We start from the raw sequence: 17,806 nt of genomic DNA, 5'->3' as shown, positions 1-17,806 counted from the left end.
ATAGATAACAATTAAGACAATACTTTCAAATACTATCAGACAATACTGTCAAATTATAACAACCACCTTGTACTACTATATCCTCCAGCTGTTGTAATATTAGTTCATGTTGACTTGGAGGCTTCACCAGTGAGCTGGCTTTGAGGGATGCCGCTCCCACCAGTCCCTGCCTCCTTGAAGCTGTGTGTGGTGTTTCTGGCGTTGGGGCTGGATTGCTCTCGCATTCCTGGCTGGCTTTTAAAACTAGATTAGGGCCAGTCTACATCAATATTTTATCTTGGAACTGTAATGTCTAGCTCATATGCATGGCATGCAACATCTACATGAATAGATATACAATGAATGTGATTATGATTTTTTAAAAAGTCTACGTTCTATAACATATGTTCTTTATAGCTAGAAATTCATGCATAGTATGTTCAAAATTGAATCTCACCCTGAATATATTTACTGTTCTCTAGGAACCTTACAAGGGTTTTGCCTTCACTGAAGACTTCACATCAGAGTTGCAGGTGTTGCCAAAGAAGAAAGGAAAGGTTAGGCTATATAGTTACCATACTGTAAGGAAACATGTTCTACACAGTGGATGTAACCTGTACATATAGAAAAAGATATATAACAAATATATGTGTAAAGGAGTGCTTACCTTTCTTTTCTGTTAATGGATACTTTCTTTTTGCCTTACCAATAGCATAAATCCAGTCATTCCTTAAATTGAAAGATAACATAGTTCCCATGCTTAGACAACCACAGAGCCATTACATAAATCTCAGTTCCTTTGTCATTTTATGTTGTTTAATAGTTATTATTTTAATGTAAATTGTATGAATTTGTAATTATTGTTTCTATAATGTATGCCTCCCTGCAAGTTTTTATTTATTTTAATTAATCTACAGTGCTTTATAAATAAAGTTTAATAATAATAATAGTTGTTGTAGAGAGAACATGGGATAACCCCTAAATGTTGTCCCAGGTTGCTTGAAGAGACAATGCAATTCAAAAGTGATATATAGTTAATAAATGTTATGGCTATGTTAGGCATATTTGGTAAATAAATAATTGTCAAACACCAGAGGGATCTCAAACAAAATGTTATAGGCATATTAATCTAAAAATATTATTCTTTAATCAAAACATGTCAGCTGTAAACATATTTGGGATGAAAATTTACATATTTGTTTGTGGTTTTGAAAATATGTTAATTCTACTGTTTTTGAAAGTTACCTTGATAGGCAGTGAAAAACAAATAGTAAAGGCTCATTTCCTTGGTGACTGATAATGTATCATTTAATAAACCAAATATCCCACAGTTCCTTCAATAGCTCAGAATGGTATCAACACTAAGTTATATCCAGATTTATTTAAATTTAATTTGTTGAATATTCAGTGTAAAAATAGATAATTCAGCAACTAAAAATATTTCATTAATTTACAATCTTAAATATATATATATATTCTTTTCCCCCATATTCTTTATCCAATAGGAGTCCTGGAGATTACCGATAGCTCCTTCAGAGGTCTACTGCTCTCCTTGCACTTCAGAAGGATCCCTGAAGATATTTGATTTTCTGCTCCAACCTGTAACCCCCAATTTAGAAGAACAAGATAAAGCGATAAGTAATTGTTTTAAAGGAATTTTTTTGACTAAAGAAATTTAGTAGACAGATTTAGCATGCCCAGAAGAAAAGAGCTGGTTTTATTTCTTTTCATTTTCCCCTGGGGTTCATTGCTATTTAGTGGAAAAATTTTACCTTGTTGTTTGGTATGAATGAATGAATGAAATTTTATTTCTAGACCGCTATTCCTTGCAGATCACAGTGGTTTACAAAAACACCAACAAAACCAATACAAAGTGACGACCCATAGCCCAACAATACAAAAACCCACCCATGCCATTTAAAAACAATACAAAAATTCTAAAAACAATCCATACAATCATTCAATCTAAAACCAATTAAAAACCTATATAACAAATTAGCTGGATTGATCAAAATGCACAGGGGAGAGAGAGAATAACATCAAGGCACATGGGGGAAGGCTTGATGGAAAAGAAAAGTCTTCAGATTCTTCCTAAAAAGATCTCGAGAGGTTGCTGAGCGGAGCTCGTCGGGCAAAGAGTTCCAGGTCTGAGGGGCCACGATGGAAAACGCCCTTTGTGATGAAGACACAAACCTTGCCTTGGGAACTCTTAATAGATATTTTTCGCTCGATCTGAGATTGCGGGGCGGACTGTATGGGGAGAGGCGGTCCTCCAAGTACCCTGGGCCCAAGCCATTTAGAGCTTTATAGGTCACCTTGTATTGCGCCCGGAAGCGAATAGGCAGCCAATGTTGATCTTTCAATTTAGGTGTTATATGGCTGGTCCTGGAACGTCCAGTGACCAGCCTCACTGCCATATTCTGAACTAATTGTAGCTTCCGGGTTTGGTACAAGGGTTGCCCCATGTAGAGCGCATTGCAGAAATCCAACCGAGAGGTTACCAGAGCATGTACCACCGTTTCAAGGTCCCCCCAGCCCAGGTAGGGTCGCAGCTGACGTATCAGCCGAAGCTGATAACAGGTGCTCCTGACCGTCGCATCCACCTGAGATGTAAGGTGGAGCGACGAGTCCAGAAGCACCCCCAAACTGTGAACTGAGTCCTTCAAGGGGAGCGTGACCCCATTCAGGACAGGTGGACAAATATCCATCCCCGGGCCCGGGGAACCTATCACGAGTACTTCCGTTTTCTCTGGATTCAAGCTGAGTCTGTTTTCCCTCATCCAGCCCATTACTGACTCCAGACAGGCGTTTAGAGGAGAGATGCCATCCCTGGTCACTGCATCAGTCGGAGGCGCAGAGAAGCATATTTGGGTGTCATCAGCGTACTGATAACACCGCACCCCGTGTCTCCGGATGATCTCTCCCAGCGGCTTCATGTAAATGTTAAATAGCATGGGGGACAAAATCGCTCCCTGAGGGACACCAGATGTAAGGGCCCTCTTATGGAAGCGACAGTCCTCCAGATGCACCATCTGGAATCTACCCGAGAGGTAGGAACGGAACCACTGGAGTGCAGTGCCCCCGATACCTAACTCCCTCAGGCGTTCCAGAAGGATACCATGGTTGATAGTATCGAAGGCCGCTGAGATGTCCAAAAGCACTAACAGGGACACGCTACCCCTGTCCATGCCCAGACGGAGATCATCGATCAGGGCGACCATGGCAGTCGCAACGCCATAGCCTGCCCGGAAACCAGTTTGAAATGGGTCCAGAAAATCCGTCTCCTCCAAGATCCCTTGAAGCTGGAAGGCAACCGCCCTCTTGATCACCTTCCCTAAAAACGGCAGCAGCAAGACAGGCCGATAATTATTCCGAATTAGGGGGTCTAGGGAGGGCTTTTTTAATAAAGGTTTTACAACAGCCACTTTCAAACTCGGAAACTGCCCTTCCCTGAAAGATGAATTAATAATCTGGCGTAACATCTCTGTCACCGCCGTTCCCCCCTGAGCTTCCAGCCATGAAGGGCAAGGATCGAGAGAGCACGTCGTCTTCCTAACGCTACAAAGAATCTTGTTCACATCCTCGGTACTTACAAACTCAAAATGATCCAGTACAACAGAGTCCACGGAAGCTCTGGACACCTCTATTCTAGATTCTGAACTAATACTGGCGTCGAGATCAGCCCTTATCCGAGAGATTTTATCTGTGAAGAAGTTGTTAAACTCGTCACAGCAGGCTTTGGATGATTCCAAAATAGGGTTCAGGGGGGGAGGCAGTTGGGTAAGCTCCCTCACTACCCTGAACAGCTCTGCCGGACGCGACTCCGCGGACGCAATACATACAGCATAGAATGAATTCCTTGCTGCACTTATTGCCACTCCGTAGGCCTTCAAAAGAGAGTCCAGGAGTGTCTTGTCGGCTAAGTGATGATGTCTTCGCCAGTTGCACTCTAGTCGTTGCACAGCCCGCTTCCTTTCCCTGAGATCTTCCGTGTACCAGGGCTTTTTATTGGAAGCAGGCCGGAAAGGACGCTTGGGAGCGATACTGTGTATAGCCCTGGAGAGATCTATATCTCAGGTGTTAGTCAGGGCATCAACAGAATCGCTGTCAGTGCCAACCATATACCCCTCTAGGGCTTCTTGGAACCTTTTGGTTTCCATCAGCCTTCGAGGGTGGACCATCTTAATAGGTCCACCACCCCCGGGAGGGATCTGGGTAGAAGCCTTGATACTGGCCTCGACCAAGAAATGATCCGTCCATGACAGGGCAGAGATATTGAAAGAGTTGAAAATGGTATATTTTAAAAAGCATGATTAGTTTGGTGTAGAGTAATCAGGGGAAGTTGCCACCATTTTCTTGGTATGGCACAGAAACACCCAGACATGCAACATTTTGTTTGAGATCCCTCTGGTGTTTGACATTTATTTGAATCTGGTAACTGTTATAAGATGTATTATCCACTAAAAGTTCTAATGGGAAAACATACCTGTACAATCTGTTTGAAGAGTTTTACAACAGTCTAGTGTGATCAAGGAAGGGTAGAATTCTACAGACAAGCTTTTAATGACCTTCACTGAATTCTGTGGGGCAAAATAAATAGACTGTAGTCTTAGGACTTTATCACATGGGGGGAAAGCGGGGAAAAGCCAGGATTAAAAAGGCATTTTCCCAGCAAAGTCCTGAGATCATGGTGAAGATTTTGAGATGACGTCGCAATTAGAGAGGACCTATCATAGGAATAACCAGGGAATAATCAGCAACAAATCATTCACAGGGAAATCCCATGAATGATTTGTTGCTGGTTATTCCCTAGTTATTCCCAGGATAAGTCCTCTCTAATCGCAAAGTGTCTTGCTGGTATCGTGGGACTTTGCTAGGAAAATGCCTTTTTAATCCTGGCTTTCCCAGCATGTGATAAAGTCTCATGACAGAGAAAACCAACCTCACCCAAGCATCACAGTGAGTAAGAACAAATGGCAAATCAAGCCCCCTGACAATAATATCTGTCAATATCACTGGGCTTTTCCCAGATGACAAGTGCAGGAGTCATTCATACCTGTGCTCAAATAAGGTCAAATCACATCCTACATTTTGGCACAATAGTGAGCCAAGAACAATTTTATTCATAATATGCCCAGCTTCTGCTGCTAGAATGAGACAGGTGTTAGAACATTTGCCTTTTTTTATCCTATTTGTTGAAGAATGTATCAGGCTTCCTGTTTAGCCACATCTCTAAGAGGAGTGAAACAGATGGGCAATTAAAGCGGTTTCCAGCCAGTTTGAAGGCAGGTCATTTATATGGCGCATGCCCCCGAAGAGGTAAAAACTGAAATGAAGCCATGCTCCAGGGCTCAAAACTGGAGGAGACCAGGATTCCCTGACATAGTGCAGAAAATGTGCATCTTCGCACCTGCATATAAACAATCCAGTGCCAGTGTGGGGCTGCAGCAAAGCAAAAAAATTAAAGTGCAATAGATCCAATCGATGTACAGTAATTACAACATACACAAACCAGACAGTCCAATAAGAGGGTATGGGGTGAAGGGATCATGGGGGGGGGGGGCCTCCATGGTTGTGCTTTGCCAATGTATCACTTGCACACTGATGCCCTGTACCTGTACTGGCAGAGCATTGTACGTATGACTGTGTGGCTGATCAAAGGGGCAGCCAGCCAATGGGATGGCATCTGAGCGGTACATGAGAAGTAAGTGGACGTTACAGGTGATGTGTTTGTGTGACGATGCATATGCATTGTGGGGAAGCAACAAAAAAATTTACCCAGTGACATGGCATGAAACGGTCTTCCAATGGGTATTCAGCCAGCCTTAGGAGTGGGCTGTGCGGACAGCAGAGTTTTAACACACTTTTGGAAAAAGCAGGATTGAGCCGCTTTTTCCTGCCTGTCTGCTCTGCCCCTTAGTCACAATATAGGTCAGTGGTTGATTAAACACAGTTAGGTATTATTGGAAACAGAAATGCATTAGACTTTTTGTTGAATATTTACTTTGTTCAAGAAGTGTATTATCTCATTTCAGTCTAACATAGCTTGATTTTCCCCAACCACTAATTTCCTTGATTCATGATGGCCTATGTCCTGTTAATCCTGACTAGACTAGACCCATTGAATCAATTGGTTATACCTATGTGTTGACTGGTTGGATGGTGATTCAGCAATTGATTCAGTGGATCTACTGTAGTTGGGATAAACCAACAGGAGTTTTACTCATGTGCATTAAAATGAAGGAGTGGAGAATTGAGGGGCCTTATTGAAATGATTGTGGTTTTCTTCCCTCAGTGTCTAGAAAAATGATTGTAACAAAGGACATGAAATATGTGCCAGGGCCAAAATCTGCTCTACCTACAGAGTGCGAAATACCATTCTTTGGGGTTTCACCATGCTCGTCTCTAGTCCATGAAGAGCTCAGGATTAAAACACAACCTGAGGAACAGGTTTGTATGAGGCCTTATATGACTATTTTGAACAGACTGCTAGAGTAGTTGTTTCTTGTTGTGTCAAAGAACAGTAGCCATAGAAGCCTATTTATTGTTCTCACATTTCTTGCTCTTTTTCTCCTTCCTCCTTTATAGCTTCTTTTTGCTTTTCACCTCCCACACTTACTTTTTATCCTTCTCTTTCTTTTCCATAGCTGCAGATATGGCTAGATTAGTTAAGACATTTTACATTTATATAGTGATTTTCTTATAAAACACTGGATCCAGTTCATCTTTTTTTATTTATTTTGATATGTTTGTATTGGGTTTATATAATAATTCTAAGGTTGCCATCTTTTAAGTTATCAGTGAGAAATCAGTCTCTCTGTGTGTGTGTGTGTGTGTGTGTGTGTGTATTTGAAATAAAAGATGGTGCTATATTCTCTTCATGAAATATGATATTGCTTTATTGATTGTTAAGATTTCTGAGGCAGTGAATGAAGCATCCACTGTAGAGCCATTACCAGAAAGTCTCCATGAAAAGCAGCATCAAATCAGTGAAGAGATTTCTCCAGAATTACTAGAAATAATGCCAGAGAATGCCCCCACTTCAATCAAAACAAAGACCTTGGAGCCATTATCAGGCATAGGTATTCAAAAAAGTTATTTCTATTTTTCACTTTCATTATATATATTGAAATATTACAAATATTCTTTTGGAAACAGATGCTGATTTTTTTCAACCATTAGCATACCTACACATGTTCTTTCCTCAATTGTTGTGATAATGAAGAACATGAAATGTGTATTAGATGTTTAGACCAACACTGTATCTGTACCTCCAACCCTCTGATGTAAGATAAGCTGCAAAACAGTTTGTTCATACTATTCAGAAGTAAGTGTCCAACAAGGTTTTTAGTTACACACAACCAGACATGTGGGAATCCAGGCTTATGATTTTCATATGTGGAGAAGGATAACCTTTTCCAGAGCTTCCCTCTAGATGTCAGCATGGTTATCAAGTTCTCCAGTGCAAAACTGAAGTCAATACACAATTTCGGCAAAAACAACAACAACAACAACCCTAAAATCAATTCCAAATTGAGTAACTGAGTATGCCTGTATTGACTTCATTTGTTAAAGAACCAAGCAGAGAGAAGTGCCTGCAGCAGGGGGTTCTATAGATTCCTCTGACCCCCAACTGCTGATGCTACCGGGGGGGGGGGGGGGGGGGGCGGGGGGGGTATGGCTTTCTGGAGAATATGTTTATAGTCTGGTGTGACTGCTGGGCAGCGGGAAAGCACCCTTTCTACTTCGTGGTCTCTGCGAATCATACAAATGGATACTACTGCGCCTGTGCAGTTCAATCCATTTGTATGTATTCACAGATGACCACTCAAAGAAATGCCGTTACAGATGAGTAACCTGTCCTTCTCACTTGCCTAGTAGCCATGCCAGTCCCTCCACCACTGGGTGATACCCCCCCTGGAGTATCAGCCAGTGCACTCTGCACCCCCACACTGCCTTAGTGACACCACTGAGCTTCACTAGAACTGCATCTGCACTGCAGAAATAATATGGTTTGACATCACTTTAAGTGTCGTTGCTCCACGCTATGGAATTTTTGGAATTATAGTTTTGTGAGATAGTTAATCTCTTCTGTCAGAAAGTTCTGGTGCCACAACAAACTACAATTCCCAGAATACCATAGCATGGAGCCATGGCAGTTAAAGTGGTGCCAAACCAGATTATTTCTGCAGTGCGGATGCAGCCTAGGTTGCAAAGGGAATTTATAGCACATTTAAGATTGGGTGAAGCAGATGGCTTGAAGGTACAAAGTGAGCAGGCCTATGGTGACTGCATGTCCCACTATGAAAGTGGACTGCCTCCACCACACCCAAACTGCACTGCCAAGAGCTGCTCCTTTTTATTCTAGTCTAAAGGATCAGAGCACAACCTTGGTGTGGCTTCTACCAGCATTAGAGACATGTGTCATATAAACAGCACACCTCCCATGCAGCCAGAAGCTACTTCTTTTGGCCTGTGTGTTTCAAGCCTGAGTCATACTGATCCAGACTAAAACGGCTATGTCCTTGAATTCTCTCACTAGGCTGTTTGGAACTCTGTCCCCTTCTTTAGATACTTGCTCTCCTCCCCTCTTTAGATAATTTTCCAAAGTACTATTTATACTTCGGCAAATACTTTGTTTCCCAACCCAGCTGATCTCTCCACATTGTGCATAGGTGGTGCTATTATGTCTATATAAACTGGTGTTCACAGCCTAAACATCAGAAATAAAAGACATTATGTGTTCCATAGAGTTAAGTAAGCTTTAGTGTTAACCATCATTCAGTGTACGTTACATTTTGCAATAGAGCATGTTATGTCAATCCAACATATCAGGTAATAGCATATTTTATCTTGGTAAGAGTAATAATTATTTAGATTGCATTTTATAAAAATCATTTTTTCAAATTCATTTGCCATTTTCACTAAGAAAATAAATTTGGTACCACAAACAGAAAGAAAATAGCTGCTACACTATTTTAGAGTGCTTGCACAGCTACTACTGGAAAAGTTTGCTTAACTGCATAGTGAGTAGGTTTGGTAGCAGTTTTTGTACTTTCATTGGCACACAAGGTTCCATGTGGAAGTACATTTTCAAGTTGATTTCATTTTTTTCATTTAGTACGTAAATGTGAAATATAAAATAGCACTGCTGTGAAAACAGCAGATCTGTGTACATAACTTCTTACCAACACAGAAGTGGTATAGACAGATTTAATCCTTTGTTTTCAGAATCATGATAAATGAGAGGCTTTTAAAAATCTTTTTATAGATTCTGATGTTTATGAAAATGAAGAAGAAAAGTATCCTAGTACAGAAAGACAAACCAGGAGTGTCAAGGTATCCTATTTAATACTGAGGTTAACAATATTTAAACCTCATTGGTTTGATAACTAAGAGCTTTCAGACAAGACAAAAGTCTCTGAAAGCTACAGATTTTGTTTCTGTACAAACCAGTTTTATTTTGAAAAGCTCCATGATGTTTTTACAATCCAGAGGTATTCCAAGGGAACTCTGGGCATTATCAAGGACTTTTCATTCCCACTCCCAAGGTCAGTTTAAATTGACTCAGTATTTCCCAAAATGAAATGCACCTCTCTGTGGTTGTGTTATACCAGGAAACAGTTTTTTTGGCACTGCCAAAAAACAGTTATTATTCCCAGGACCCAGATTCAATAGAAATAAAGCAAGGGAAAGAGGAATGCTAGCAACAGAAGAAAATGATGATAACGCTTAACTAGTGTGTTATTGCTAAATTATTTTAACACTTTGACAATAATTTCTGAATAAAAGGGCTCAGTGGAATGGGTGAAAATCAATTTCTGAAGCATTGCCTGAGTGTAGATGTGACCCATTATCAGTGGGAGGGAGAGGATGAAGAACAGTGGAGAGGGAATGAGGGAAATCTGGGATATTTCAAAAAAGTTTGTATGCAAAACAATGACTATGAGATTATTGGATGGTGAAAAGGACATCTTGTCCTGTCCTTTCTCTGTCCTTTCCTTGTCCTTGTCCTGTCCTTCCTGCATTATCATGGAAAGGACTTTCACATGACTTTGTGCCAATCCTGCCATTGTCCTATCCGGGAAACACAAATGACAACAATCAAGCGAAAGACTTTCATATGATGATGCACTGATCCTGTCATTGTCCCATGAGTGAAGTGGAATTATCCTCTCATTTCCTGTCATTTTGTATTAATGGAAGAACCCATTAATACAATTGCACTTCACTGATGGGACAATGATTGGATGAGTGCAACATGTGTGAATTTCTTTCGTGTGATCATGGTTACAGATGGAATAAGGGAGGGAGACAGACCCTCTCCTGTCCCCATCCCTGTGCAATAATCTCCTTTGCAAGTAAAATCAAAACAAAAAGAATCATAGAATCATAGAAAAAGAACTGGAAAGTTTCAACACCGTAACTCTCATTGAAATCCATGAATTCTGGACGTGCTTTATTTTGCCAAAGCATGCCCTAAATTGTTGTTTATCTTGAATACACTGGGCTTATTATTTTAAGTTTTTTTAAAAATGTTTTTAACAATTTATGACAGGCAAGCAAATTTGTGAGATTTGTTCAGAATAAATTAAGAGATACTCTTCAGGTTTCACCATTCAGAAAAGTGCTAGGAATAAGATCACACACATTGTAAAGAAAGGCAGCTCCTCCTTTGATTTAATGGCCTTTGCTTTGTTGATCAGTCAATTGAAGCAATGTGAGGGAAACAATCAAATTAAAATGCTGCTTTGAAAAAAGGTTAGATGGACTCAAGAGATGGGTGTGTTGTGCTCCTGATATCCAGATCTTGACTTCAGAAATCTGGAAGTGCATGGAATTATCCCCATAACACTACAGCTCTGCCATGTGCCTACCTCTATAGCTGATGTAGCACAGCAATAGTAGATCCCTTGGTTCTTCTTAGCAAGCACTCAGGCCTAGGTCAGGTTTTATGTGCACCTATGGGAAACTAATGGGTAGGGAAATGTATCCAGCCCTTACCTAAGGTTTGAGAGGCCTGTGCCCAACCTTTGGCCCACCAGATGTTTTGGACTTCAGCTCCCATAATTTCTGACTGTTGATTAAGTTGGCTGGGGCTTCTGGGATCTGAAGTCTAAAACAAATGGAATACCAAAGGTTGGGAACCACTGGGCCTGTGGATTTCCTTATTTTATTATTTGTCTATTTTACTGCAGTCTGACTGATGTAATGATGGGGGGTGTCCTATCTTCTCTGTATTACTTTTAAATCAGTTAACCCAACTGTGGCATTGGCATATTGTATAATTAACCATGCAATGGAGAGGTGGTTCTGAGCATTCAGTTATGGTAGATAGATCATTATTGGTTACACAGTTAAGGTGGCAAACATCATTGATGGCACACGTCATTCATTTTATCATATATATGGTCAGTTGTAATGTGAGTATGACTTTTGGTTCTCTATTTTGATCATTTAGTTTGGTACGTGGAGCTCTCGTCTTGAAGGAAAAGCTGCACCCTTGGACTCAGTTGAAGTTCAAGAAATAAAGACATTCTCTGAGGTTTATTTATGTTTATGTATTTGTCCATCTCAGTCCTAGATGAAGAGAAATTTCCCTGTACTAGATATTTTAGAAGGCTAAATACACTCACTTCCATCAGTAGCAGTTATTTTATGCTTACACCAGTTGACTTCTAAACCCTGGTGTTGACCCTTAGGATGATATTGGTGCAAGATTTACAGTATGAATGCTGCTGTTTACTGTGGCAAATTGTCTCCTGTGACTGAAGCCATTTCTTGTTCCTGTCCTGTGATTATAATAATGTCCCAATGATGTTCAGTTATTAAACTGTACTGCCTTCTACTGGGACTGATTTTCCAGATTCTATCTATTTATTTATTCACAGTATTTATACTTCGCTCTTCAGCCCTAAAGGCTCTCAGAGCAGCTTACAATTATTATTTTTAATTGGAATGAGCTTCAGTGGACACTAGTTTCTGAGTGAACGCTACAGCCACTTCTAATATTCTTACAAGCAATGGTGTTTGTCAGGGGAGGACTTGAGAAAGAAATTCATGATCCCACTCAGCAGAATGAGCAGGAGGGCTCCCAAATGTGGCACAGCTAGCTTAAAATATATTGAAATTAGTTGTTAGTTAACTAATCATCTAAAGAGTCCCTATACCAATGTCTAAATGTCTCAGTTTGCACCAATGTCTATAGAGACATATGTTTGCATTAGATGTTGTTATTCAATATAATATATCACATATTATATCTGTGATATGTTTAGAAACATGTATCCAGAGAGCACATCCGGAAAAAGCTCAGAATGGAAAGGAAGGTCCTGAAAAGGATGCGGACACCAAAACATGCAAAAATAATTTCAGTGCCAAAGGTACTCCTTTTTCTGTTGATAAATAAAACCGTATCCTTGATTTTTACAACTTTATTTCAGTTGTTTCTCGTTTGGCTAGAGGTAACAGAAAGTTTGTTTTTTAATTTCCATATTACTTTTATATGAAAAAAAATCTCCTCTAGATTTGAGTACTTCAAATAATACACTAACATTGCTTTTAGGCATTGACAATTTGGAGTGGGAAAGGTGAGATATTATAGTACTGCCTCTAAAAACAACAACAGAAATACCAGTTTATAACACATAAATGAACATGTGCATTGTAGGCAATAATATCCCAATGGTATTGGCTCTAAGTCACTGGATACTTAAAGCTACAGTCCCACCACTGTATCCGTGGGATTGATAACCACGGTTTCACTTACCCATGTCTGGAAAAAATGTCTAGGCATCTGGAGATTCTCTAGTATGGTCAACTTCTGGGAGAGATGTAGCATTCACTATTATCTACATTTTTCACAATCTTTGGTAAATCTGGGAACATAGCTCACACAGATACGGGGGGTCATAATGTATTGATAGTCATTAGGCAGAATGTTTTTTTCAAAGTATCTGAGCAGAAGAAACATCAAAAACACAGTATTCTTTCTGGAAATTAACAATGAGAATTTCCTTTTGTTTTACCACTGTTGTTACGTTTCAGGTTCTGTGGAGACATTTCTATCATTAGCTCAATTCTGAGCAGGGAAACTGATAAGACAGGGGAGTATGGGATACAGAGAAAGGTAAATCAGGTGTTAGGAAGGAATTTTCCAGATCTCTACTGAAATGTTTAAGTAGAGGTGAATCAAAATTGGAACAGGTTGAATTCAGAGTTTGCACATTTAGAGTGAAGGTAGAACTTTGCTTTAATGCTGCTTTAGCTTTAGTGTGTGGGTGTGTTGGTATGTATGAGCCTTCAAGTCACCTGTCAATTTATGGCAACCACATGAATTTCTTAGGATTTTCTTAGGCAAAGAATTCTCAGAGGTGGTTTGCCATTGCCTTCCTCTGAAATATGACATGTAACTATATTTGATTAGCTAGATACCTTTATGAAGGAGATTATTCAGATGAGGGCTCAGTTTGGTTTTATCATTATATACCCAGATTTCCTCATTCCATATCTAATTCATTCATTCCCTCATCTCTGTTGTATAATTCTTCTGTGTATTGCCTCCAGCGTCTTTTTATTTCTTCCTCTTCTTGTATTATGTTCTTTTTTTCTCCATACAACATTCCTGCCCTCAGTTTGAACTTGGCTTTAATTTCTCAGGTTTTTTTTAATAGAGGTCTCTCATTCTTCCCTTTCTGTTGTTGTCTTCTATTTCTCTGCATTGGTCATTGTAGTATTTCTCCTTATCGCTCCATGTCAGACGTTGGACAGTTATGTTTATACTTCTGGCTTTGTTCCTATCTCCCTTTGCTTTTGCTTTTCTTCTTTCTTTTATTGCATGAAGTGTTTCATCTGTCATCATGGTTTCTTGTATTCTTTTTGGTCACTGTTAGTGTTTTCTTGCATTCATTGAACTGCTACAGTGCCTACAGACAGATGCAACATCAGTGCTAACTGAAATATGCCAACAAATATGGAAAACAAAGCGGTGGCCAAGAGACCGGAAACACTCAATATACATAACGATTCACAAGAAAAAAGACTGCAGCAACTATAGGACAATAGCTCTAATCTCAAAGCAAAATAATGCTCAAAATTCTTCAGCATAGACTTGAACCATACATGGAGAGAGAAATCCCAGAGGTTCAAGCAGGATTCAGAAAAGGAAGGGGCTCTAGGCACCATATTGCAAACAAATGATGGCTAATGGAGTGCACCAAAGAATTAAAAAAAATTGCATGTGTTTCATAAACTACAACAAAGCATTTGATTTTATAGATCACGAAAAGCTATGGAAGGCAATCAAAGACATGGGGGTGCCATTACATGTGATAGTCCTAATGAAGAATCTCTACTAAGGACAAGAGGCCACCATCAGAAAGAATTCGGGGAAACAGAGCGGTTCCCAATAGGCAAAGGGGTCAGGCAAGGCTGCATCCTATCAGCTTACGTGTTTAACATATATGCTGAAAACATAATAAGAAAAACAGAATTAGAATCAGAAAAAAGAGTTAAGAAGAAGCAGCATTAACAATCTAATATATGCGGACGATACCATATTATTAGCAGAAGACATGCAGGAATCAAAACAGTTAATAAGGAAGGTCAAAGATGAAAGTACAAAGGCAGGTCTGATGCTGAACATAAAGAAAACAAATATAAAGACCACAGAAGAAATACACAAATTCAATCTAGACAACGAGGAAATTGAAATAGTTAAAGAACTCCCATATCTAGGATCAAACACTGACCAGAATGGATACTGCAGTCAAGAAATAAGAAGACTAGGAATGGGAGGAGCAGCTATGAAAGAACTGGAAAAGATAGTGAAGAACAAAGACTTGTTGGTCTAAACAACTGAGCACTAGAGCACTCAATTGTCTTTGACAGAGAGGCAGGGTAAAAATAAAGCTTTTATTATTTATTATTATTTATTAGAGTTATGATCATCCAGGTCATTGTGTTCCCAATTACCATGTACGGATGTGAGAGCTGGACAGTAAATGAAGCAGACAGAAAGAAAATCAACTTATTTGAAATGTGATGCTGGAGAAAAGTACTTGGGGTACCATGGACAGCCAAAAAGACAAACAAATGGGTTTTTTAATTGTTCAGACCAGGGCTCTCCTTGAAAGCTAAGATGATCAAATTGAAAGTGTTATACTTTGGCCACATAATGAGAAGGCAATGGATCACTAGAATAAACAATAATGCTAGGAAAGGTAGAGGGTAGAAGAAAGAGAGGAAGACCATAAACCAGATCTTGTTTTTCCACTAAAGCCTACCGTACAATGTTCCTTTTCTGTTCTTGTTGATGACATCTCTGTTCGACTTGTGCAGGAAGCCTGTAGTCTTGGTTTCATTTTTTATTCTTCCCTGTCATGTAGCCTCCAGATTCAGGCCATAGCCAAGGCATGCAGATTCTTTCTCTATAATATTGCTAAAATCCGACAATTTCTTTCAGTTTCAGGATTCTGGTCCATGCCCTAGTGGTCCTGCAACTGGATTTTTGTCACCTCCTTCTGGCAGAGCTTCCTCTTTTTCACCCCCATCCTTTTATTTCTGTCCAGCATTCATCTGCATGCATTATCACGTCTGCTTACCACTTCAGTCATATCTCTCCTCATTGTCATTCCTCCACTGGCTCCTCCTCCCTTTCTGTATTTGGTATAAGCTTCTGTTGATGACTTTTAAAGCCCTGCATGGGCTGGTCCCTCCTTATTTATCAGAGCTTCTTTCTCCTTACCTTCCCACTTGTGCCCTCTGTTCTGGTAGTCAAGGTCTGCTGTCCCAACCAAGGATTTTCATAGCCCCATCCCAGATCCGTCCCTTTTCACTTGCTGCCCCTTACTCCTGGAACCTCCTTCCCCCATGAGCATGGGTCATCACCTCTTTAGCCAGCTTCAAAACTGAGTTAAAGACAATACTGTTCAGGGAAGCATTCTCAGACATTACATGATTGTTATTTAAATTTTTTTTAATTTGTTGTCTGCCATTATTGAATATTAACATATACTAATATGTATTATATTTAATTATTTTTGTAGAATGTATGCCATAAGCAGGTTCATTGTATCTATTTTAATTGATTGTATGTACAGCACTCTGTAAATTTACAGTGCTATATAAAAAGATTAATAATAATAATAATAATAATAATAATAGTAAAAAATAGACAGACTCAATCAGGGGAGTTTGCAGGATCTGGGCAAGGCAGTGGAAGATAGCAATTCTTGGAGATGTCTCATCCACAGGGTCACCATGAGTCGGAACTGACTCGAGGGCAGCTAATAGTAACAACAAATCCAGATTTCATTGGTTGCAGGCATTTTGCATGCTATTGCATGGAATTGTAAGCTGTCACATGAAGTCACGTTGTGTACTCTGCAGGCTATGGATTTTTTGAAAGGTTTGGTGCAGAAATGTGGCCTGGCTGTACTCATGCTGCCTGTGGTACTAACCACTTCTGACCTGACAACTTCCCCAAATTGCAAATTGGACTCCATGCTGAAAAATCCCAAGACTATATATCTAGCTGTGATCAATGCAAGAAGAAAGGGTGGTGTGAAACCTGCAGTTTGAGGGAAAGAAGCCATTATGAACAGATGCCTTAACCATATGCTTCCTGCACCAAGGAACAATGCAAATGATAATAAGTGTCTTTGTACTGCACACAAGCCTGAAGCTATAGAACTAGTGTTGTTACAGGACAGAATGGAGCATGACTAGCCAGTGCCTTGAACATTTGTGTTCCAAATACTGGAGTTACAAGCAGTGTGGAACCACAGTTTCTTTTGTTTGAAACTCACGTTTGGAACCTGTTTCCGCACCCTGATTAAAAGGAGCATAATGAGATCCAATTCAGATATGCTACTACATCATTCTTAGTGAAAATAAATGGATTTGTGTGGTGGTGGTGGGGCACTGAAGGACATACATCTGATGTCACACAAGTTAATTTCCCCTTTCTTTTCCCTAGAAACTCCCATGCCTGCATCTCCTCTACAAATTCTCCCAGGTCCCAGAGCAGTTTGGTGGTATGTGGGAGGCTACAGAGGGTGAATAATCTATTCCACCAGTGGTGTCTACTCCATTGGTGGTTTGAGTTGCATGAGATTCATTGCAGGAAAATAACTTTCCTTTCCTTTTTTCTATCAGAGTGCTATGCGATCAAGAAAAGTCACGTATACCTCCTATACTCGATCATCCCAGTCAGTTATTTCTGTTGGTAAGATCATTATTTTGAAATTAGATTGAATTTCGTTTGTGGAAAAATAAGGAAATGGGACATTAAAAATAATTTTTCATAGTAAGTAAGTAGGAGGTTTATTTCAAAAATAATTAATATTCTGTATAAAATAAATCTCATACTAGTAGAAATTATCTTTGTGAAATGAATATTGTATTTAATGAATATTTCTTCATTTTATGAAAATCATATAATGCAATTAAGACATACTTAATATCCTGATTCTTTTCACCACCTCACTGTGGTCTCAACTTATTGGTTAATAATGATTATTTTTACATAGATAAGTTTCTTCTTCATGGTCCCTGTGATTCATCCAAACAGGTTAACTGCACCTGCATAGTGTCTCATTCTGCACTTTCTAGATCTATTATGTAAATATTTTGGAAGTAGCCTAGCCCATTCTCCACACACCCCAACAGTGCGCTTCCCACCTAAACCCTCACTTCCTTTTTGTCTTCTGCTGCAGCAGTATCAATTAGATGCCTTCTGAGTGTCCTTGCTGTTTTTCTGATTGACCTCTCTTGACTGATTTGGATTTGGACTTCGTTTTCAAATTTCTGTGCATTTTAGTTTGGC

The 17,806-nt window shown here is 39.6% G+C and overlaps 1 protein-coding gene across 1 annotated transcript in view; it reads left to right on the top strand.

The window, feature by feature from the left end:
* Positions 1-17,806, top strand: part of LOC121920330 — a 79,676-nt gene that overhangs the window by 35,982 nt on the left and 25,888 nt on the right. The window contains exons 5-12 of the mRNA XM_042447463.1: positions 462-536; positions 1,485-1,617; positions 6,275-6,429; positions 6,893-7,061; positions 9,251-9,318; positions 11,441-11,524; positions 12,258-12,362; positions 17,137-17,206. Coding sequence (XP_042303397.1) covers positions 462-536; positions 1,485-1,617; positions 6,275-6,429; positions 6,893-7,061; positions 9,251-9,318; positions 11,441-11,524; positions 12,258-12,362; positions 17,137-17,206 — 859 coding nt within the window. The remainder of the gene's footprint in view (positions 1-461; positions 537-1,484; positions 1,618-6,274; positions 6,430-6,892; positions 7,062-9,250; positions 9,319-11,440; positions 11,525-12,257; positions 12,363-17,136; positions 17,207-17,806) is intronic.

Source organism: Sceloporus undulatus, chromosome 2 (genome assembly GCF_019175285.1).
Source record: "Sceloporus undulatus isolate JIND9_A2432 ecotype Alabama chromosome 2, SceUnd_v1.1, whole genome shotgun sequence".
NCBI lineage: Eukaryota > Metazoa > Chordata > Lepidosauria > Squamata > Phrynosomatidae > Sceloporus > Sceloporus undulatus.
Note: the sequence above shows the minus strand (reverse complement) of the source record. Positions and strands in the feature narration are given on the sequence as shown.